The sequence below is a fragment of the Anas platyrhynchos genome, chromosome 15, assembly GCF_047663525.1.
Source record: "Anas platyrhynchos isolate ZD024472 breed Pekin duck chromosome 15, IASCAAS_PekinDuck_T2T, whole genome shotgun sequence".
NCBI lineage: Eukaryota > Metazoa > Chordata > Aves > Anseriformes > Anatidae > Anas > Anas platyrhynchos.
The window spans coordinates 12,664,669-12,688,583 of record NC_092601.1 but is presented as its reverse complement, the minus strand read 5'-3'; the positions used below and the strand labels follow the sequence as shown (position 1 = coordinate 12,688,583).

General features: G+C 35.9%; 2 protein-coding genes across 9 annotated transcripts in view; one reads left to right on the top strand and one right to left on the bottom strand.

The window, feature by feature from the left end:
- The window catches only part of CCZ1 (CCZ1 homolog, vacuolar protein trafficking and biogenesis associated), a 17,504-nt gene extending 10,046 nt beyond the window's left edge, over nt 1–7,458 (top strand). Inside the window, exons 10-15 of the mRNA XM_027469305.3 lie at nt 646–757; nt 1,376–1,409; nt 1,757–1,874; nt 4,847–5,005; nt 6,107–6,234; nt 7,110–7,458. Coding sequence (XP_027325106.1) covers nt 646–757; nt 1,376–1,409; nt 1,757–1,874; nt 4,847–5,005; nt 6,107–6,234; nt 7,110–7,165 — 607 coding nt within the window. The 3' untranslated portion in view covers nt 7,166–7,458. The remainder of the gene's footprint in view (nt 1–645; nt 758–1,375; nt 1,410–1,756; nt 1,875–4,846; nt 5,006–6,106; nt 6,235–7,109) is intronic.
- Nucleotides 1–23,915, bottom strand: part of LOC101803177 (radial spoke head 10 homolog B) — a 27,268-nt gene extending 3,353 nt beyond the window's left edge. Inside the window, exons 1-22 of one of the 8 annotated variants that reach the window (XM_027469296.3) lie at nt 23,356–23,745; nt 22,409–22,717; nt 21,597–21,672; nt 21,261–21,329; nt 20,850–21,023; nt 20,293–20,378; nt 19,531–19,651; nt 18,503–18,679; nt 17,651–17,792; nt 17,044–17,165; nt 16,417–16,606; nt 15,553–15,664; nt 14,925–15,004; nt 14,670–14,818; nt 13,767–13,874; nt 12,702–12,878; nt 11,806–11,937; nt 10,584–10,635; nt 9,983–10,099; nt 8,649–8,841; nt 8,019–8,257; nt 2,872–2,989 (exon numbers count right to left, since the gene is read on the bottom strand). In XM_027469296.3, coding sequence (XP_027325097.2) covers nt 8,050–8,257; nt 8,649–8,841; nt 9,983–10,099; nt 10,584–10,635; nt 11,806–11,937; nt 12,702–12,878; nt 13,767–13,874; nt 14,670–14,818; nt 14,925–15,004; nt 15,553–15,664; nt 16,417–16,606; nt 17,044–17,165; nt 17,651–17,792; nt 18,503–18,679; nt 19,531–19,651; nt 20,293–20,378; nt 20,850–21,023; nt 21,261–21,329; nt 21,597–21,672; nt 22,409–22,641 — 2,718 coding nt within the window. In that variant the 5' untranslated portion in view covers nt 22,642–22,717; nt 23,356–23,745 and the 3' untranslated portion in view covers nt 2,872–2,989; nt 8,019–8,049. The other 7 variants (XM_027469297.3, XM_027469294.3, XM_072023778.1 and 4 more) reach the window with 7 other exon arrangements.

Here is a 23,915-nt window from a genome sequence, read left to right as displayed (position 1 = left end):
CAGACAAAGGTGCATGCATCTAGTGATTTATTTTTCCTCTGTATTCGGTATGTCAGAGGGGGGAATCCTGTACCTAAGCAGCTGGGCAACATCTTGAATAATTGTGGGTTCAGTCATCTTTCTTTAACCACTATAAATAATAAACCACTGTGCCTGATTTAGTGTATTCTGTTGGGATAGAGGCAGTGGCACGTGCTTTCCTGCTTTTCCCCTCAGAGTTAAGTGTTTCTAATACATCACTGTTGTACGTAAAGCTTATCTGAATATACTGTTGGAAAGCAGAGGATGAATGCCTTCCCAGTAGCAACAAAAAAGGCTTTTTTTAAAGTCATAACTTGGATGTGGAAGGATTTTGGCTGTTGTTCACCTGACAATCTGTGCAGCTTATTTCCTTATTACTTTTTACTCTGCTTTTCTGATCCTGTTTCTGTAGCGGGAACATATATGCAAATAATACTTCGAAAATAAGAGTGCTGAGATAATACATAAAGGAAAGGGTTCTGTGCCTATCTGGATAGCTGAAAACATACTGTATGAAAATGCATTCATGCATGCAAGTAATTGCTAGTTTCAAAAACATCTGTTAAATAGGAAAAACTGAAATACAAGAATTCATCACATCTGACCTGTTAAATTATCTTATAGGTTTCTTACTGGACCCTTAAATCTTAATGATCCAGAAGCAAAATGCCGATTCCCCAAAATATTTGTTAACACTGATGACACTTACGAAGAGCTTCATTTAATTGTATATAAGGTATTACATTTTTCTCTGCAATTATTCCTCAGAATTAGGAATCTATATACGAGAAGCCAATTATGTGAAATATTTGTGAACTGCATAAAGAGATGCATTGATTGAGCAAAGAGACAGAAAACTGTGGAATTTCGAGCAGTAGAATTTAAAACCTGAGTCTACTTCTTCCCCTCTCGTATACCCTCCCTAAAACAAAAAAAGTTTTATCAAAACGAAATGCCAGCCATAGTAAGTTTACATGATCTCATACCTGGCTTTATATTGCATTAATCCATCGGGAGAAAAAAATAGTATTTTTGTAATGAAATGCAATTCATTGCAGACATACCTCCTTGCATAAATGCACTTAGTAGCAAATTTTACATTTCCCCTACAGCTTAAATACTCTAAACTAGGCTGAATTTTAAAATCCTAACTATCCCATGTTATGGTAGATTGCAAAGAGATTGTCCTATTAAAGGGTAAGGATAATCACCTTTAAACTAGGTGATTATTTTTATTACTATTATTTAACTGGGTTTACCTATGTGTGACTTCTCTGAAGTATTGTCAAATGACTTTGAGGTAGTTGAGGTAACCTGTTGTAAATGTTTTTTTGCTTTAACTTTTTTGTTCCAGGCCATGAGTGCAGCTGTCTGCTTTATGATTGATGGTAAGTACCTACTAGTATCACTTCTTTGGTGAGACACAGTACAAAACGCATACAACTTGTTTTACTTTTGAAACTACTCAAGTTAATTTCTTATTTAAGACACTTCATGAGTGCTTTTTATCAGTCTTTTGATTTTGTTCCAGTGGTATAGGTAATTCAATTTACACAATAAAATGACTAAATATTGCTTAAAGTTAACTTTATGGATGATTTGGAAAGTGCACAGGTATAACTGAGAAATTTGTCCGAGGACTCTCAAGGATGTTTAAAGAAAGCAACTACAGAAGCTGTACCTTCTACTGTGGGAAGGGAATCTCATCTCTCCCCTTTCTTTACATGCCATATAGCTTCAATTCCGCCTACACTGGAGTTTTGCCGTAAACTGGACAGCATTGTTGGGCCTCAACTTACTGTGTTAGCATCAGACATATGTGAACAATACAACATCAACAAGAGAATATCAGGGTTTGTACCATGTTTCTGTTGCAGTCCTGCTTTAGTTGGTTAAACATTAGCTTTAATGAACTGCTAATATAATGGTAATATGATTCCCAAATGTTGAAAGCATTGAGTTAATTGTGTATCTTAGGACGTTTATCTACTTTTCTGCATCTCAAGCATTTATAAAGTTTCTGTTGTTGCATATTCAGGTCTCCTTGAAATAATGACATACATGTTATTAATTTTGTTATGAATGTTTATCGTGTGGCTGAAGCCTTTTTCCTCTATGTGCATAACTGCTGCAGAAGAATCATGTAAATATTAAGATATTAAATCTCATTTATTGATCAAGATTCTTCGGCCTCATCCTGAAGATGTCAACAGTCTTTTCAGATACAGCAGGTGGAACTTCTGGGTTTTGCTTTTTACATAAGTGAAACTGAGCTTGGTCTATGGAGATGCATAGTTCAGTGGATTAGTATGCTTGCAGAAATACATACAAGATGGTAAAAATGCAGACTGAACTGTCTGCATTCAGTCTGCAGACTGAACTGTCTGTTTCAACATGGCAAGGACAGACAGTCTGTCCTTGCCATGTTGAAACAGAAATAACAGTTCCTGCAAAACTTTCAGTTTATATTTTGCAACATTTATTGATCAAACAGGATCTCTTAATGTTCACAAATAGCCTTTGGGCAATTAGAACTTTTGAGTTTCTTAAAAATATTACTGGCTTTGTGCCCACCTCCTTTCTTTTGTTGATTTCCTTTGACTTCTGTTTTCCTAGACCGATATTTTCTGTAACATTAAAAATAGAGAATTGTCTTTTTCACACCAAGTAGATGTTGACACAGCAAGCTCTGTCTGAATGTTTCCTTAGACACATGCATCTATAGTTCGGACAGAGTGTATGCAACTCTTAAATCTGTTACAAATGCACACCATGTGTTTATCAGATAGCATGGATGTAAAACCTCTGGGCTTGAGTTGTTGATTGAGACAAGAGCATAGAAATCAAGTGTGACCTTTCATAAGTAGCTTTATTTTCTTGTGTTCTTCATTTGTAGAAGTACTGTACTTGCACATCAGGGCATAATGGGCTGCTCTTTGTGGCACTTCTTTCAAGTGGAAGACATAGCCTGTAAACAGATGAGTGGGTTTTGAATAACCCAGTTCTTCCTGGGGAAAGACCTAGATGTATCCAGCGTAGTCTACTTTATGGTAGCCTGGCTGAGTGAAGACTGTTTTCCATGGGACTCATGTTCTTGTCTTCGTTATGTTGAGTTACTCTCTTGGTCCCAAGTTCTTGTGCTCTCTTTAATTACCAATTCCTGGCAGGGAAACGCTTGCTTTGTCATAGTTTCTGCCTCATCTGTAGGGCAAGATGGGTGGTTTGTTTTTTTTTTTGTTGTTGTTTTTTTTTTTTTTAACTCCTGCAGGTTAAACCCTTATCTCATTTTCCGGTTCCTCCTCCAACTGTCCAATTTAAGAATTTTCTTTCATGCTGTGTTAACCCAATAGGAAGATAGTGAGAGCACAGGAGAGGCAACTTTCCTGCTATTGCTTTGGAGCCAAAAGTCTGTGCAACATATTTGATGGAAATCAAAGGTTTTATTTAGGATGCTGAAGCTAGGTTCCTTATCTTATGGGAATGATGCTACAAGGAAAAAGAAGTTCTAGATATCAGAATGACTTCTGTTTTGTTTTTATTTTTGGAGTGCATTATTTTTTTGGTACAATGCAAGCTTTAAAAAGTACTTTTATTCAGAAGTACTGCTTCTCGGTGTGGCCACGTATGGTAGGCGAGGAAAAAATGATTTGTTATTTTTGTATTTTGCAGAACCAAGGTAACAAAGGAAAAAAAAATGAAAAAGTATGCTAATGCTTTAGAAATTTTGAAACAAATCTCTTAAAACTATAGCTGATTCTCCATATAAAATGGCTTATTTGTAGGTAAATTTTTTAATTGTGGAACCAAGAATTGCAGTCACATAAAACAAAAAATGAATTAAATCAAAGATAGGTGTGAGACTTAATTTTTGTAGTGGTAGCATGCCAAATCAGCAGAATTGCAGAGTACAGAGTAGGATGCACTTGAAATTGTGCCAATCTACTAAATCATTAAACTTGGCTTTTTTTTTTTCCCTGTCATCTGGGACTGGTTTTGGCTGCTTTAACCCTCTTAAAGTTTAATGCCACAGTGTCCTGAAAACATGATACAGCTTCTTGACACTAATGCGCTGGGGTGACAGAGACAAAGGGTATCTAGTTGTTTGCTAAGGTGACTGGTGTCATCACAGTATCTCCTTGATTCTGAATAATACATAGCCTGAAGTACCAATTGCTGTTGCCACTTTTTGATGATCTAAATTTGTTGTGGCTTAAACCAAAATTACAGCTTTAAGTGACAGATTTTGTATTACCTTAATAAAAGAGGAAATGGAGGAGGATAACTGAGGCAGGAGTTTGAAAATAGTCTTGGCTGGGCCACACAAATGATGGTCGAAAACTAATTGCCTGGATGAAGGAAGAGTCATTCCTTTTGACTTAACAAATAAAGATGTGAGTGAAAGATTCCTAAGTAGTCAAGTTAAAGACCCATTTCCATTCAAAGCAGACTGAGCTGTCACAGCAAGGAAACAAAATGGTGATGGAAGGAAAAAATAGTTTATTAGAAAGATCTGAACAAAATACTGATGGGATGTTGGACCAGGCCCTTAGACTCCACTGTGTCTATTTCTTAGCAGCCTAAGAGAAGGAAAAACTGGTCTTGGAGGGTTTTTTTTGTTGTTGTTGTTTTTAATGTTATTTAAGTATTTAAATTAAGTTTGATCTTGCTGCAAATCTTAATGTACTTGGTTTCTGCAATGTGAAAATAACTTCATGGTGTCTCAGTAAGTTTTACACTGCTTAGTTGATAAATGTTTTCTGTGAGTCTTGTGCTTATAGAACATGTTTGTATTTGCAAGTCACTTTTTTTTTTTAAATCTTCCTAGGGCTGAGAAGGAGCCACAGTTTAAGTTTATCTATTTCAATCACATGAACCTTGCAGAGAAGAGTACTATTCACATGAGGAAAACACCCAGTGTATCACTTGCATCTGTACATCCTGACCTCATGAAGATTCTTGGTGACATCAACAGTGACTTCTCTAGGTAATGCTTAACTATTAAATAGTGTGTAACCCCTTCTGTGAAGTAGATTTTTCAAATGGGTGAAGCTTTCATGCCTTTTTGTTCATGGATGGCTTTCATAGCTCTATAAGGAATTGTGTAATGTGGGTCATATTTACTACTTCTAACCAACACAAAATATTATGTCATACATAAGTTTTTCTTGTCCTTTTAAAAAATAATTTAGAAGCCCTGGCCCTTTCTTTATCTAACAAAATATCTAATCTATGTGAAGCTTCAGAGTAACCATGATAAACTTAGAAAGGGCCTGAAGCAAACTGCTTTTACACTTAAATCCATCTAGTGTCATGATAAGTAGCATAAAGGACCAGGAAACCTGCTTCTGCCTGTTACATTAAACCCTCTGCTGGGGTTTAATAGCTGGCTGCTTTTAGGGTTTGGACAATGGATAAAACACAAGCCTTGCAGTTACTACAGTACTGCTCACAGGAAAGATAAGTGGCTTTTTGTAAAGGGTATCGTCTCATCTAATTCAAGGTTAGAGAGACTTTCCTAGAACTACAAAAACTCATAAAAATATGAAAATATGGCAATAATTGTGATGTCTATAGCTCTAACTAGGGACTAGCAATAGTCCCGCTCTATATAAGGACAAGTTTTTCATTTTCAGTTTTAAGTCAGAATTTCATCATATTATGGAAGTACCAGGTTTAGTGACAGCCTTATATAATAGACTTAGTTGTTCAGCTTGGTTTAGTTCTATGTTTAACAACTTGATATGGGGTGAGGGTCTACTATCTCTATGTTCTGTAATCTGGTCACAGTGTAGCAAAACATAATGCTATGAAGTATGTCCTTACTTCACGGACAGTGTTTTCTTTGAAGTGCAGGAGTGTTGGCCAACAGACAAAGCAAGAATTGTGCCTCTAGATGAGTAAATCATTCTGTGCAGCTTATTTATGAAGTCTTGGATTGATTAATTATGTTGAAGTTAGTACTCTGTTAGTATCTCTTGATACTCCACGACAATTTATGATGTTATTATTAATAAATTAGTACAACTGAAAAATTGATGACTATCAACTTGCCACCACCTTCTTTACTTTTTGAAACCTCTTTCAGAGTTGACGAAGATGAGGAAATTATTGTGAAGGCAATGAGTGATTACTGGGTAGTTGGGAAAAAGTCTGACCAGCGAGAACTGTATGTTATTTTGAATCAAAAAAATGCAAATCTGATTGAAGTTAATGGTAAGGATTGTTTTTTATTACTTTAAAATACAGTTACTAGTGAAACGTATGCCCATGGAAAAGTAATAAAATCCGTCTCATGCAAAATCTAAGAGAGGAAGGGATTGGTGATAGACCAGGTAAGTTTGTGTCAGGTTTTAGTCTGCTTTCTCTATCAGCTATGAAAAAAGAACAACATAAATATTCATGAGACATTCTTAAATTATTGAGTCATTATTCTTTGAAATAATAGAGGAGTACTTTGTGATATTTAGGAGTAATTAATGATGTGTATTACAGGTTGGAGATGAAAATATTTACATCTGATGTAACCTACCCAGGGATCACGGACATAAAACTTACTTAGACATCATGTCACTCCTGTCGGTGATCCTTCTGCCAGTATAAGTGTTTTTAAGAGCAAATCAGTCTTCAGTCTACGAGGGTGCATGTGCATTAAGATGCATTGAGCTTTTAAATAGATTGATTTTTCAAGAGAAAGGGCAGTTTGAGTATTATTTGCAGCAATTTGGGGGTTCGTGGTTTTTATAAACAGGCAATGCTCTGATTTGGATGATAGGAAAGAATTAATATTTTTTCTATTACCTAAACCTAATAACCTAAATTTTAGAAAGAGGATCTGGTTGCACTTACCACTTATACTTCAGCTGCTAAACAATACAACTTACCTTTCAGACAGTCTGGAACTTCAAATTTAACTCAACTTTCTCTTACTGAAGACAAAATTTATTATTTCTACAAGGAAACTCCTACTTTTTTCTGTTTGAATTAAATTATGCTCTACTTGATGCTTGCCATGGCTTTTCTTGCATAGCTTCCTGTAAAATATACTGATTTCTAAAATTTGATCTTTTTTTTATTTTTTTTTTTTACAGAAGAAGTGAAGAAACTTTGTGCAACACAATTTAATAATATTTTCTTCTTGGATTGATCTGCAAAGGGCTGATTTATCGAAGATGTCAATGTCAGACACTTGTTCAACATGAGAAGTTATTAGTCATATTATTGACTGGAATAATGACAATAGTAAAGCAATACTTGCTTTGTAAGAATCAAAATTTCTACTAAAATCTGTAAACTGATCATAAAATTTTTAGATTTTAAAAATGTTTATGTGCAAACTAATTAAAAACCAGTCTGAATTCATCTGTACCATTCCATTCTGATGTTATGTGAATATTTTACTGGAAAATAAAATTAATAATTGTTACACTTTTAAGGGCATCTTTTGGTTTCCCTGTGTTGATTTGTAGAAAATTAACAGAAAGTCATGCTATGATGTAGAATTAGACTGAGGTCTTGTGTAACCAGAAAAGGTGCTAGAAAATTATTTGTTCTAAGTTGAACTGTTTTTAAAGCTTCTACTTCATCCCAATTCACCTTTTTTGTTGTCAAATTCTTACTTAAACACAGGTCTACTCCAGACTGGACCACAAAAATACTTGCTTATATGAAGCATTTCAATCAAATAGGCAATGATTTAAGGAGAAACCATGTACTTAGGGCATACACTCATGATATGGGATATCAATTCTATACCCGCTTAGCAATGATAGAATGTTTAGTTAATCATCAAATACCGACTTTTGGAATGGTTTTCTTTAAGCAAAGGGTTACACTCCTAACTAACATATTTGTTTTCCCAAAACCCTTCATTTAAAGCAGCTCGCCATGAAGTTTAATTTCCCTGTGAAAATGTGCCATGCAGTTTTATCTCACTTGTGTTTTAAATGCTACTGCAGGTGTTTTTTGGTGTGTTTGTTTTTTCTTCAAAGAATACTTACATACTTGAAGCTTCAGGCCTCATCAGAGGATTTACTTCTTCTTTCTCTTTGCACCTGCAGGCACCTTGGTAACAACAGGGGGTGGTATAACAGATGCCTCTTCCTTTGGAGGAGGTACTAACTGTGCACCAGGCTCCTCTAACTCTTTATTAGCTGTATTCTTGGACTCAGAAGATTCTTTTTCAACTGTGGCCTCTTCCTGCCTTTTTGCCTCTGCTGCTTCTCTTTCAGCAATAAGCCTGAGTGAACAAAGTTTCAATTTATGTACTGCAGATTTATACTGGCCAAGCAACTACACCTATATTCACATTATAAGCTGTCATACTGTAGAGAAGCAGAAAGTCCAGCTAGTTAATCCTTCAAGTCCAATTTACAGTATTCAAAAATACATTTGACTTGGCTGCCTTTATGTAGAGCAGAACTAGGAAAGATTGTTCTGTAACCTAAAGGGAGCCTGCATTCATTATTCCTGATAGTAACAGAAGTTACATTTTATATGTTGCTTACTACATTTAGATTAGCATACTGTAACTGGGGAAAAAATATACTACTGTATTACAGTGGATTTCCTGTTTTCAATAATTTTGCTAATAGAAGATAAAATATTTTGAGATAAGATCCCATACATACTTTGCCAGCTCCTCATCCTTCATCTTTCTCAGCTCAGCTAACTCAGCATCCTGTATTCGATTTTCTTTTATTTTTTCCCTCACTGCTTTTTCATGATGGTAGGCAGGAAAGAAGTTTTTTATAAAAAAGATTTGCACCTGATACATCCACTGACCAAATTCCTTGTCTTTTCCAGTTTTGGCTTCTAGTTTATCTGCAACATACAAATTAAACGCGTTTATTTAACAGAATATTTATATTTCAAATGCCTGTTGGACTACAATATTTCAGATCTGCTACCCTGCAACAGAAAAGTCTAGCTGCACTGATCATTACGCTCCTCACCTCTTCATATCTGAGCAATACACGCTTGTTTCTGCATGGTATAAAAGATGACAACTCATAAACTTAGAATTGATACATGTGAAAGGGGATAACCCTTTTGCAGGTCTTCAGATTCATCTCTGGGAATGGCATCAGAAGAATATAAAAATTCCCGTTAATCTTATGACAGATGTCTTAATTATGCAGTAAGCTCACAACATTTAAGCGCCCATGACTCCCATACATGGGGGAATGGAGGGATTAGCATGCCTCTCTGAAAGAACAGAACTGCATCCAATTGCTGTGACTATCAAAACGTAGGCTAGGTTACATCTGCTTGTTCTTTAAGAAACACCGTTTTTTCAGATCTAACTTTTCAGTCAGATTTCAGTGAAAGACATAATGGACTGCTTAAAAAAAACCTGCCTCCTATGTTATTGCATTTGAGTTCTTTACCTTTGTAACAAGTTAACAAAAGAACAACCCTAATGAGACCTGCTTGCCAGCCAGAAGGGTGATGTTATAAAAAGGTGAGTATTAAGAAAGTTAGTAGGCTTTATATGAAAATGCTCTTAACAGTTTTTCTTCTGCATGAATGCTGGCCTGTCATAACACAAAACATTTTAACCCAGATAATGGTGGCACGCCATTCCTGAATATACAATAATAATTCTTTTAATAAGTAAAAGATGCAAGAAATAGCCACAATATATTTTATTTATCCAAGATTGAGCTTCCCATACAGTAAATAAAAACTAAAATTTAGAGTTGCCATACAGATAAGATGTGGCATTTTAAAATTGTGGAAATAATATTTAAGTTTTTACGTTAAATTCTCATTTAAGTTACACTTTCTTTAAAATAATTATTTTAAATTTTTTCTTCAAAAAATTTCCTCCAGAATTAATGTTCATTTACTGTCCTCTTGTGACAAGCTGAAATCTGCATATACAAATAATATTTCACAACTGAGGAGCTGTGAGGGGTGTGTGTGTGTGCATGTTCATCTTAAGACAGTAGGATTGCTTTACCTGTCAGTTCCACTGCTGGAAAGAGATTTTGTCCTTTGTCTGTATCCCAGCTGGACAATGAACAAACAGCTTTGACTTCTCCATGACTTGTGTGGAATGAGAGGACAGGATCTGGTACTGCAAACACAGAAAAAATAAAATGACTCAATCTGTAATTCTCTGTATTAAGTATTTGTTTTGATCTTCAGCAAAAACAAATATAGATCATCATCAACCTTCAGGCTTGTTTAGTGGTCGAAACACTTCCGTACCAATTAAAAGATTGTTTATAATGAATACACAGTGCAGAGTTCAATCTCCTGCTTCTATACCCAAGAGTGGGACAGACCAGTAAGAATTTAACTTTAAAAAAGCCTCTGAGGATTTTTTGTTTTGTTTTGTTTTAAAAAGCACAGAACAGATTCAAACTTGCCCAGCTAACTGTGCATAACATGTTTTGGAAGCTAAACATGGAGAGGTAAACCTTGTCATAATTACAGAACTGAATGCCACTACCCTCCATAATTCAATACATCCAAGTGTTTCAACAATTAACTACTGTTTTAATCGTCTTTAAATTTGTAGCTGCCTATAGATGCTTGTGGTTAACTACAGTACTCACCCATTAGAAATTCTTGCAGAGACTGCCCTCTGTCTTCATTGGATCTCAGTGGCTGGCAAGAAGTTTTAAATTCAGTTACTAAATGCTTTGACTTGTGTTCAAAAAAAATATTGAAATTATATTGTCCATTTGGATCATGCAAATATCTACTCCCAAAGCACTCTCCTAACCAAATACATTCTTCAATTATGCCTATTTCAAAACATTTAACTTACAATAGTGTTTCACACATTCAAATATTAGCAAAACAGTCACAACACTTTGCTTTGACAATGACCGGGGAATTAGGATTATCCTATTTCAGAGTAAGGGAAAGACACAAGTACAGAGAACAAAAGCTCCTGCTCTTAGACATGCACCTCTGTTCTTACATACATTGTGCTACGTTCTATTAGTCATCTATTTCTGGCTATAGGAATATACTACAGGAACTACATTCAGTGAAAAGAGAAGACCATTATTTAAAAGTATATCTGAGAAGGATCCTTTGAAATCTTCCCTGCTGTAATCCCAAGCTTTTACTGTATCCCAGTGATGCCACTCTTCAGACAAGTGACAGCAGAAGTCTCACAATAGCTCAGGTCAAACATGGTTCCATTTTCAAAGTGTTCGTATATTTTATTTCATTTTAAGTCAGGAAGTTTTTAAATTCTCTGACTAATCCTTGGTATCTTACCCTAGAATCTCTGACATCAAACAGAACATTTTTGTTCTTGGAACATTAAGAATCTCACCATAATCATATTCAGTTATCTTTACTTCACTATCTGATTCTACCCACGGTTAAAAGAATACTCAGTGGGTGCAAAACTGTAAAGGTGGTGATATTGAAAAAACTGCCAGAAGAAATCTGAGAAGTGTTTTTAGGAAGTATGTTACAGTTACTTTCTCCAGTGCTACTAAATCTCTTTGCCCACTTCTCACCCTTTAACTCCCCACCATGCTAATAGAGATAACACACGTAGCTTTATTCACCACTGGCTTCTGCTTTAGTTTATGTCGAAAATACCAACCAATATCCTAAATAAAAATAGCTAAGAGTATGTGTAGGAACAAATGCTTTGTTAGCAATAGAAATATCCCACTTGTATGCATTCAGGCAAAGGAACACATTTTAATATTAGGTGAAATTCTTGCCCCTTTCAAAACATGTAACTACCTTGGCTTCTCTATCACCCATGAATGGCAAACCCTCAACTTTCAGTATATGCTTTTTATGTACCTCATGCTTCTTTATGTCATCTTGTGATATGACACTTTCGCTTGAAGACAACCATGAGGAACTGTTGAACTCAACTGCCTCAGAAATGTCATCGTTTATGTCTGTACCCATTATGCTTCTGCTGTAAGTGTACTAGTAAAAAGTGAACAAGATATTCAATACATTTTAAATGAAGATTTTTCTATTAGTCTGTGAAAATGAGCTAGTTTAATTGGCCTGTTTCACTGTGCTACTGCATGACTACTTGCAGTAATGCAAGGTAATAACGTTACACAGGAGAGCAAAAAATGGACAGAGAATGGAAAAAGGTGGTGTTCAGCAGCACTACGTACTTAGAGACTGAAATCAGTTTCTGAATTCTCTGCAATTTAATAGAAAATATTTTAATTTTGTGCATAACTCATAATAAGTCTTTCTTTCAATTATCCTGTGTCCCTAAATTACATGAGTGTCATAGGCAGCAACTTACAACCTACAGAATCCTCACTCAAAAGATTAGCAAAAACAGGAGTACAGCATAACCTCTGGGAATGCGCAGGTCCTGTCATGTCCAATAGCTTCAAGGCCATTCTTACACAGCAATTTTAGACATCCCACTTAGAGCAGGAGAGGCATGTCCTCCACCAGTCAACCCACTTATCAATTCCCCTTTGAACACTGGAAAACTTGAAAGTACTTTATGTGTATTTATAATTACCTATGAAAATGTGCAAGCCTCTTTATACTGTCTATACTGATAACGCAATCTACGGTACCAACAAACAGAAAAAGCAGAAGGATCCAATAAAATGAGCGTTTATGCAAAAAGAGGAATTTGGTTTCTATGTTCAGGCTTTGCAGGGCCTGACTTTGCCTTCTAAGTGGACATACATTTATCAGGTCTGTATTAACTTTACCTGGGAGAGAGAATATTCTGGACACAGAGAAACATTTGTGGTTTTCTTGGAGAAAACCTCAACTCTGGAGTTACTTTTCTTCTGATTATCATGATCTACCTGCTCTTTAATCATATCATTGGTAACATACACCAGCGCACAATCGAGAAGAGCTTCAACAAATTCAAGAAAAACCAACTAGAGTAAAACAAAATACAGTTATTAATTCATTAATTTTCACAAATCCTTTCATCACAGATAAATGTGTCTGAGCAAACAAAAAACTCAAAAACTGATTGTTCACAAAGCCTCGCCTGCTTCATGTATCTACTTAAACATCCCTTCTTTTGAAGAAAAAAATTAAAATTAAATTGAAAAATTCAGTCAGTAATATACTGTCTTATGCCTTATACAAATCTCATTAAAATAAAATACTGAATAGATTTTTGCTGTATCTGGAGCTACAAGAAATTTTTCCCTGAGCAGTAACATAAAATTATTGGCATTACCTAAAATGTTTAATTGTACATGATGCTTCCAGAGAGACCAAGAATGGGTGTATAATGAATCCTTTATTAATGCTTATACACTGTACTCTCACTTTATTAAATACTGTTTAAAATCATATTCAAATCATATTCAGTCTTATTCAATTATGTCATTTACAATAGATTCTCACTGGATAAGAGCTAGTTCTTTAAGGGTGAAGGCCCTGTATGGCATCCCAGCTCATAGCTCAAGAGTCTTCTACCATTCATCAGTGGATGGTGACTCTTGGTGACACCTCACACATCACTAACCGAGTATTTCGCCCTCTGTGTTACAATACTTTTACGGTGTTATCTCTGTGATCAGTGCACAGGTATGCTGAGACTATACCAAAGGCAATATAATAAGCAAAACATGGAGTTACATGAGCTGTACTAGAAGATACAGGCACAAAACAACAGAAGATAAAAATATTACAAATTTTGTGCTCATTTTTTTTCATAATAAATTACATTTTCTTCCCATTCTGGCAGAAGGGAAACTGTTTGCAACATTTTCTAAAATTAATTTTAATTGTTCTTGTAGCAACGAACATACCTCCTGCTCCAGGTTGATACTACTGCTGTCATGTAGAGATGGACCATCTTTGACGAGTATTTCCACAAGTCTCGAAGCAGTTAATTGTTTGCTGAGAAGTTTAAAATCCTGTGTAAGATTAAATATTACATGTTAACAGCACTTAAGGCATTCCCATATGAACCTAATCCAATTCCCCTTAAAGCCTGTATCAAAATTTCTATTGGTTTCAAATGATACTTCCACTACACAAATAATGATTGATTGAAATTCTGTATCAACAGAAGTCAACAGTAATTTTTCTGGGAATTCAAAAAAACAGTGTTAAGAACTTGAGAAAGCTCAAAAATAAGAATATTAAACATTACAATTTTGCCATCTGATAGTTTTAATTAGGAAATTTCAAGGAAAAGAAAAAAGGCTTGGATTTAAACAGTGAAAGGGACTCAAAACACAGTTATATCACTGGAAATTGTTCCATAGCTTCAGTGTAATCTATGTCTGTCCCTGGATTGCTGAATTTTAATAAAGAATCTCATGACCACGATGCAGTAAATTAAATTAGTACCTTATTAAAATTCCTTATTTTGTTATTTCAAAAGTTTCCAATTTTTGAGTTCTACCAGTATGACATTTCAGCATGTTTTATGGGAGGAAAATGAAAAACAGGTAAAACATTTATATTCCCTCAAAACATGTGTCTAAGATTTGATTATTTGAAATAATCAAGTAAGAAATCAGAAGGCAATCCTGTGAAGAGCACATAAATTTCCATGTAACAACTGTAACATCTGTTGGACAGTTTGTACAAGCAGCAATACTCATATTTTTTCAACTGTGCAGAAGTCACAGGGAGAATTCTTAAATGCCTACAAAAACTGAAAAAAGTGCACCTAATCACACAAAATAACAAAAATAGATTACATTCAACATCCAAAGGAACTGCCTCATTTTCATTGTGGGTTCAAATGGAGGTCTAGTATTTGGTCTACAAAAAGTTCTGTATATTTCCCAGCATTTGTCTATGTAGCTCAGGACAAAAACCGTACGACGCTGTTCAGAAAACAGGATACCTGTAAAAATTAATTGGGAAAAAACAACAGTTACCAGAGAATTGTGATGTATGTAATATTAAATGAATTTTATACAGTACAGAAGAATATCCAAAATATTACTTACCCTGGATATGACATGCAGTGGGAATAACATTCCTGGACACCATTTCTACAAAACATTTACTCAGATAAAGACCTTTGTCCCTACAGGCGAAACAAAAATTACATTTTTTCATTTGTACAAAATGTAAAATTAAAGTTTTTTTATTATTATTATGTTTTTTAAAAAGTACATTTATCCTGTAACAGTTTTAAAACAGATTTTTCTTGGACACTCTTCAGTGAATTTCAGGACTCTTGGTAAAAGTCCTTCCCAAAACCATCTTGAATTATGACTCCCTCATATAGAACCAAGGAGAGAAGATTCACATTTATTTCTGTTCAATATGAAAATGTCATTTAATTAATGCAAAAAACATTAAGTAGAAATTTCAAAAACACACTCATGTTGTAGGATCAAAAGCCCACTGAAATTCTACAGTCTACCTTGCACTTCAGAAATATTTGCTACAATTTATATAGACTAGTTTAAAAAAACAGTATCAGAACAGCAACAGAAAGAATGAATAATCAAGAGTGCAAAGGCAAGCCAGCGTCCTGGGAGAAGCAGAATTAAATGAGAGGAAGAAGTCCTTGTCTAGGAAGAATCAACCATTATGCTGAAGTAAATTTCACTGAAAGGTGAAACTTACTTGTGCTCCTTATGATAGATATGAAATGCTAGATGAATAAGGCGAGATAAAAACGTTCTGAAGAGTAAAGTCTCATATGGAGAATGTATCTCCTCAAGTGGCGTTTTATCACCTAAAAAAAAATGAAAAAATAACATCTATTGCTATCATGTACATTCAAATGCTTTATAACTGTATTGAGCTTATAGCTTTCTTATGCTCTCCGTCTCTACCTATTGCAGTGAAATAACACTCCTGGAAGAATCAGACAAGACACAGCAACACTTCCAAATAAGCAGGGCAAGGGAGCACAGTCCACCTGTATCTATACCTTATCATTTCTCTTTCTAAAAATTCATCCCCTCAGCGTATGCAAATAGAAGGGGAAGTGAAGTTGGAGTTAATCCCTTCACACACTGGGAACACTGCAGGGTGTCTTTCTAACAATGGCACAGTCCGGGTCTAAATGAAGCTAACTCATAAACTGGCTCTATGGAAGAAAAAAAAACAAAACAAAACAAAAAAAAACTACATGCAAACTTGAGATATATTAACAAAAATATGAAAGATTTTTGTCTTCTACCAGTTCTTCTCAGACCTCTTAAAGTTATGTGTAACTGTAGCAACAAGACCAGGGGTGAAAACATTTTTATACAGATGTCTGTCTCCGTAGAACAATTTTTAAGTAGTATTTTAATTTTGCATTTCTCCCACCTAAGAACCTGAAGTGCTTGTAAAAGTGCTAATACATCCACTGAAAATTCACAAGCACAGAGAAACTTGGCTTTGCGCCACTTACCTATGAGTAGAGCCTGTCACTCCCACTCTCCATAGCTTACTATTAAAATACCTAGATTCTGTATCCTAATCAACAGAAATACAAACCACTCAATATTCGATCCATTTCAGCGAGAGTTATGTTGGAGTGATGAAGCTGGCAGTCCTTCAGAAATCTCCAAAATTGGAGTCTAGTCATAAGGAAGGTGTTGTCATGAGCATCGTCACAGCCTAAGCTGCTGTAGAAACTGTAAATTCTTCTCAGTTCTGTAATATGTCTCAACACAGCAAATTCTACCTAAATAAAGCAGGATATGTTTTCAGAACAGTCTCACAGAAAGTAGGAAGCAGCTCACATGGAGCACGTAATGCTTCTGATCTTCTAAATTCCTGGCTAAGGGCTCAGCAGAGCATTATTCAAATGAAATTAAAATGCATATTTTTTGGTGACTGATAAAAATAAATTTGTCTCTGTCTGCTAGCAGACAACCCTCCCAGTAACTGCTAGTAGTTGCTGAGTGCCCTTAAGAATGCTAACGTATTTTTTATTGTTTTCTAGTAGCTGCTCGATAAGAGTCAATACAGTGCATTCATTATTTGTGCTTTTCTTTTTTCACAGCCTTCAGATTTTTGAAAAATTCTTGAATGAAAAGAATTGGGCTAATATATGTCAACTAGAAATAATATGAATCTCACTGTAGAAAAAAATGGAAATACTAGATACTAGGCTCTTACTTGTTTCATTTCTTCCTGTCTCTCTTCCCCTGGCAACAAGTCAAGTAGTGAAGATACATCTAATTCAATATCTGATCCCAGAGTAGAAGGATTTTCTGAGTTGCTAATGATTTCAATGGTTTCTAACATACAAGTAAATAAATCAGAAACAAAATGAAATTAAATACACACAAGTAAAAGAAACTGTACATTATTCCCTCTTGTTTTACTGACTTCAGAGAAAAGCAGACTCCTTTACAGTGAACAGTACATATTTCATAATCAACAGCATAACCATTAAAGTATATTTTTTTTCAAATCCAACCACTAACAAAGAAAAGGCAGATATTATATCTGCTATGAAACTTCTAAACAGTGTTTCAAAACTATAAGAAGATGCAGTGTGGATGTGTCACTCAGTGTCACACACTAGAAACAAGAATAGGAGCAAAAGAATATTAAAATAACTTTTAAATTAAAGCAAAAAGTATTAAAATAATGTCTGTCTTCATCAAAGTTCTTCGAAGAAATAGGTCTGGCTCTTGAATTAGTATGAACAGCTTCACATTATAGACAAAAGAGCAACAAGATCTGAATTGGGTAGAATTCGTGTTCTTAAGCTACTTACCAGTGCCAAAATGACTTCCTGTGCAAATGGCATTCAACTCTTGTGCATTCATTTCACCCACTTGAAAAGCAGGATATCCTACCATATTATCATCTATAAACTCTCCTTCATAAACATTCCCATTCTTGAAAACAAACTTGCCCTACAGACATATGTAATTGATTAATTTTCTTATGTAATCAAAGACCAGGAAAAAATAACGCTAATGCTCTCAATTAAACTTCCTTTTAAACAATCTTGGTTATACAGCACTATACAAGATAAAATAAAGCACAAGAATTTTTCATAAAAAAAGCCTCTTTTATAAAGTATTTTGTCATCTGTTAATTAAAGTACACTGATGGAATGAAGAATTGCCAACATATCCTTTTTATTTTGTAATGTATTTTGAAAAAACACCCCCCACACACACCCATATAGAAATACTGAAGTCAATGTGCCCGTGGTTGAGTGTTTTTTTGTTTGTTTGTTTTTGTTTGTTTGTTTTTAACAATCTGCTAATGTGAGAACATGTCTGTGCAAGGATAGCTTGAAATCCATTAGCTCATAGATAAAAGCACTGACCAACTGCTGCAAAAATTGAGATGCACAAATTGAACTTAAAATCTCCACAGTGAAATATATTTCATTATACACATAACACACACCTAACTATAGAGTCAGACCAGTGGCCCAGCAAGGTCCCTTAAAGGCTCCTACTGCTCTCTGTGGACTCTGTCCTTTATGTTAGGATTCCACAATGCAAATTTAATGTAGTTTTTGGTACAGAAATCTCAAGATCCACTATACAAGATCAGAATAGAGTCATCTGGCGTTTTCTCTTGCTTTGTCTCATTACTTGTCAATACGCACCTTGCCATGCTTCTTATTACAAACCCATTCGCCATCGTACACTGCTCCACTGGCATAGATGAACCTCCCACGTCCATGTCGTTCCCCATTTACAAAATTCCCTATGTATTTATTTCTTAAAGGGTACTGAGATGCAGGCATTCTCTTCAGAAACCATATGTGGGTGCCATATCCATGCTGGAAAAAAATCATGTGGTTAAAAAAGTCTCCTTCCTAAGAGCTACTTCTGCTACCTGTCCTATTATAAAGGACGACCACCTAGGTAGGCATCTCTATGAGTTGCTACTGGTAAATCTCACAAATAAACGCACACAGTGAATAGCTGTCGTACTTCAAACCATACATAGAACTATATTCTACAAATGTGTATGGGAAAAGCATTCAGAGGATATACTGAATAAACATATACTTAAGCAGAATTTACCAACAGGACTCCTAAAAACATCCTTCCTATCTGAATCCTTTCAACTGTAATGCTGAACAGCCAGGTGAGGAACAGCATGCCACACAGTACTGTGATGTTCCAGAAGCTGGACTCCTTGAAACTTATGCAGAGTAAAAAGACAGAGGAAGTGGTTCCCACTCTTTTTCCAATAGAAAAATATATAGAAGAAACAGAAAATGCCAGAAATCTCCTTATATCATAAAACTTTTACAAGAGGGAGCAGTGAAGTCTCATATTTTACAGATGACACAAGTCAACTGTCACATACAGTTATGGCCAAAGTCTTATCTCACTCTAAGTACAGCCACAAAAATTTAATTTTTCTAATGTGAAATAAGATTCTTAATAATAAAAAAAAAGTTTTCAAATTAAATTCTGATTTTGTAAGATTAAGTCAAAAGCCGTTAAAAATGGGAATATTCCAAACATGAGAATTAATTTACAACAAACATCATATTTCCTCCATCTCAACTAGCAAGATCATACCATGCTCCTTTGATCTTGCACAAAACTCCCTATCTAGTTTGAACAGAGCAAAGGATAGATGTTCAACTAAAGAGGTTGCTGGGGAAGAAATCAATACCTGTATGCCATACACCCACTGTCCAATATACTCTTGATTATCTGTCAACCACCTCATTCTTCCTCTTCCATGACGTACATTTTTCTCCCACTGACCTTCATAGGTATTGCCAGACTTATAGCTGCAAAAAGAAAAAAATGTTAAGATTTCACACTGAATTCTCAGTGGGTCTTATGAAAGCAGAGTTTATGAAAAGCCTCAATGCTAATAAATTTAGCATTTCTTAATGTCAAATATTAGTGTAAGTTTGTAAGCTGGCTCACTGTGACATGGATACACAGGTTTGACTATACTCACTCTTTACCAAATTTTAACTAATAAACCATTGTAAAAAATATTAATCATATCTTTTTTTCTCCAAAGAGCCATTGTTATAGCTAATAAAAATATTATTTTATATGAAACTAGAGCAAATAATTCATTTATTCATGAAAGCACCTCTATCTGTTCAGATCAATTTAGTTCATTTGTTTTGAAATGCTGATTTGTGGTTTACTAAAGCTGATTCAGGATAATTTAATCTTTATAGTTTATCGTTTCGACAATAACCAGGACAAGTATAAATACATTAACATAAAAATATAACTCATAGAGAAGGTCTACGTTATTACTGTCAATCACTTAGTAGTTATTTTTTCCACTGCAGGAAGTACATACTACTATGAAATGGCAGCACTTGCTTTAAATAATAGGAAAAAACATATGACAATATATGCAAAATAAATAATATGAAGATAAGAACAAAAGTGTTATCATCTTTACCATCTCATTCCCCATCCTTCTTTGATGTTATTTACCCAGTCACCTGAATACCAAGAGGTGTGCTCCCAATCATAAAAAACGGTACCCTGAAAGAAACAGTACCATCAATTTAAATCAATACGTAAGTATTCATCTACACTTAGAAAACATCACTTGGTCTGTCTAACACAGCTGGGAGGTGGGTTCACTTTATCCTTCAGGGAAAGTGGTAATGCACTGCGGATACAATGTGGCTACGGATACAGTCATCAATTTTGGCTTTGTCATCATATAATTGGAGCAGCGTTAAGGATTAACAGAACACACAACAGACCAATTACTCTTTTGGCAGACTACTCATCCCTTCTACTACAAACAAGAGTTCAACGCAGTTGTTTTAATTATTATTCACAACCTCAGAAAAGGTTCTGGAAAAAAAAAAAAAAAAAAGGAATCCCTATGTAGGATAAGACCATGCAATGACACAAAACATTTTTAGGAAATTCCTGCACAAGAGTGGATTATGTTCTAGAAAGTACACACTTAAAACTATGATCTCATTTGGTGTTTTTATTTACCTTTCCATGTCTTTTGCCTTTATACCAGTAACCAATATAATAAACTGGATGGGTACTGCTCCTGAAAAAGCCAAATCCATGCCTAAGTCCATTCTCGATCGATCCTTCATAATAGCTGCCATCACTCCATGTATAGCATCCATTAAACATCTGCACATTCTTAACAAATGTTCCCTAAAAGATTAAATTACAACATTTAAAAAATAAGACATTTGACTCACTATTCCTCCTTAACGCAAGGAAGATATAACCAACTGTGAGGACTCGGATTTACGGCTGAAATCACTACCACAGTTCTGCAGTTGCAACCTGGATTGTACCAATTACTGCAATGTAAGTAACTACTTCCCTCAAATTTACACATCTAATCGGCTGTAACAGTGTTCAGTCACAAGGTATAATGCACTTTACCTCATACTTCACTCCATCAGCCCATGTGTAAGTCCCTTGTCCATGCATAAATCCTTCAGAAAACATGCCCTTTAAAAAGAAAGAACTGTACTGTTTGCAAATTTATTCTAACCACAACTGAAGCTTACAGTGATTATAAAATTTCATAATAATGGCATATTAAATTATCTCCAACTACTAAAGCCAATGAAGCTTTAATGCCAGAAACCAACAGAGCTTTCGATGCTTACACATTTTAAGCACTCAACATCCACCTACATTAAGAGGAATGTCCTGTTTGATCTAGACAAGTAAGTTGATCCATCACTACTATTTTTAATTAATTTATACACTCACCTTATATGTGTTTCCTCCCTCAAAATATGCAACACCTTCACCCTCATACAATCCATGGACTTTTTCACCTTCATAGCTACAAGGAAAACAAACTAAAGATGAACATTTCAAGTCACCAATACACCTAAATTATGGCAGACATACAATAAATTACTTTTGTTTTACCATGGTTTGAACACAGGTCGGTTATTGTATCTTGTGTAGAAAATAGAGCTAAAAAATTCCCAATTTTCATAATCCTCCCTGTAGTATTTCACACAGTTACCACGTTGCCACAGACCCAAATTATTTTCAATTAAAAAATAAATAAAATCATACTGGTAGTATTTATTAGCTTACAACCAGGCAACTTGGTGAGTATGTGAAACATTACATATAGCTCCCTTGAACTACAAAAGTATTTGTTATACAATGGCATTCATCTGTCTCCCTCAGTTCAGGATATTTGTAAAGGGTATGAACAGTCCTACACATTAAAAGGCAGCAACAACTGAAAATTAATGATGTGGGTAAATTTTTTCTACATGTTGATATATTTAGACTAAACTTCACCACATCTAAAGAAAGCTTAAAGAATGAGACTTGTGGCAAGCCGCAAGTGGCAGCAACACTCTAGGATCCAGGAAGGCAGTAGAATTTCTGTGTGTATCACTTTTATAGGGTGTCAAGGCTACTAGATCTGAATAACCTCATATGCTGCCTCAAATCAGGGATTTGATCCATATTTGTATGACAAAAATACATATCACTGTACACCACAGATGCTGAAATGAGAATTCTCAATTTAACTGATGTATCTGTAACAACCATACCTTTTTACAATAAGCTGAGTAAGAACAGGCTCATCATAGTATTGCGGAGTATTTTGGACTGGATGTTCTTCTACCTCCTCTGGATCTTTATCTGATACTGCTGCGCTTGTCTGTGCTTCCTGTAAATCTGTTAGCTTTATTGAACTACTCTCAGTTCTGGCACCTTGTTCAGCAATAGAAGGACGTACGGACCTTTCTGACTTCTTGACATCTTTCTTCTTATCTTTTGCCATAACTACTGAATTGCCTCAACATCTATTATCCTCCCAAGTATCTACTGTCTTCTTACATGAAGATTTTTGCCCATATCTGATGCAAAAACAAACAAAAGCAATACAGATAATTACATGAAAAAAAATATTTTTCCTTAAATATATTCACTTAAATATATACACATCTTCATACAGGTATTTAAAATCAGTACTGTAAGAGTAATTCCTCAAAAAAGTGTTTTCAGCATGTGGCAGTCAGACTGCAGGGTTAACCAGAACCAATGTCTGCCTCTATGAAATCCATACAATACTGACAAAACACTATCATCAGTAGGCCAATTTTTGCTATGCAGAGAGGTGTCCATCTTTACTAGGGGAGTTTTAGGGTCTAGATTTAATTGTGTAGAAGAGTTGAACACCTTTTCTTTTAAGAGGACAGTTTAGTGGGCTTCTTTAAAGTTACAGTTGCAAGAGTATTTTGGATTTTAACCTGTTTTTGTTGAACTGCAGACTACCACAACATACAAAGCCCATTACAGCTTAAGAAAAATGAGGCTATTTTGCTAGTTGTTACTCGAATGCCTTGGGACAGCTTCCCCAGCCATAATAACAAAAAAAATCCCACTCCTCTTTTCACAGACGGGCCACCGCTGCTCTGTAATACAAGAACCAACACCACATTTTGCAGCGGCGGGAACCGCCAGAGCCAGCCTCAAGCACCCGCCATGTTCTCACCACAGCCCGGCTCCAGCAGGCGCCTGAGCCCCTCAGGCACTACCACAACAATTGGCGCCCAGGCTGCGCGGAAGACCCGAGCGGGCGCCAAATGGCGGCCGGCTGCAGCCCCCGGAGCACGGGCAGAGCCGCGGGGTCCCCCGGGCCGCCTCCGCCTCACGGCCGCCGCCCGCTCCCGCGCAGCCGCCCCTTGGCCGGGGCTGCCGTAGCCTTAGCAACTGCGGCGCCCAGCCCGGCCCCGAGGCCGGCGAGGCCCCGCCGCCGCCCGGGGAAAAGCCGAGTGGGCCCGGCCTGTGCCGCCCTCAGGGGAGCGACCGCCCCCTTGTCCGGCGCTGAGGGGAGCCCGGCTTCGTGCTTGCTGGAGGAGGTTGTTTCTGCCTTACGCGGGCCGCGAGGGAAACCGTTTTACCTTGGGTTTATTTTACTTTGTGAAATCATCGATTCAAACTGCCCGTTAGCAGATGTTGAGCTCGTTCCACAGAGACTGTATTTATGGTACTTGGCACATTCACACTCAAACGCAAGCCAGCTACAGATGCTTGGATGTGGTCTCCGTGTGT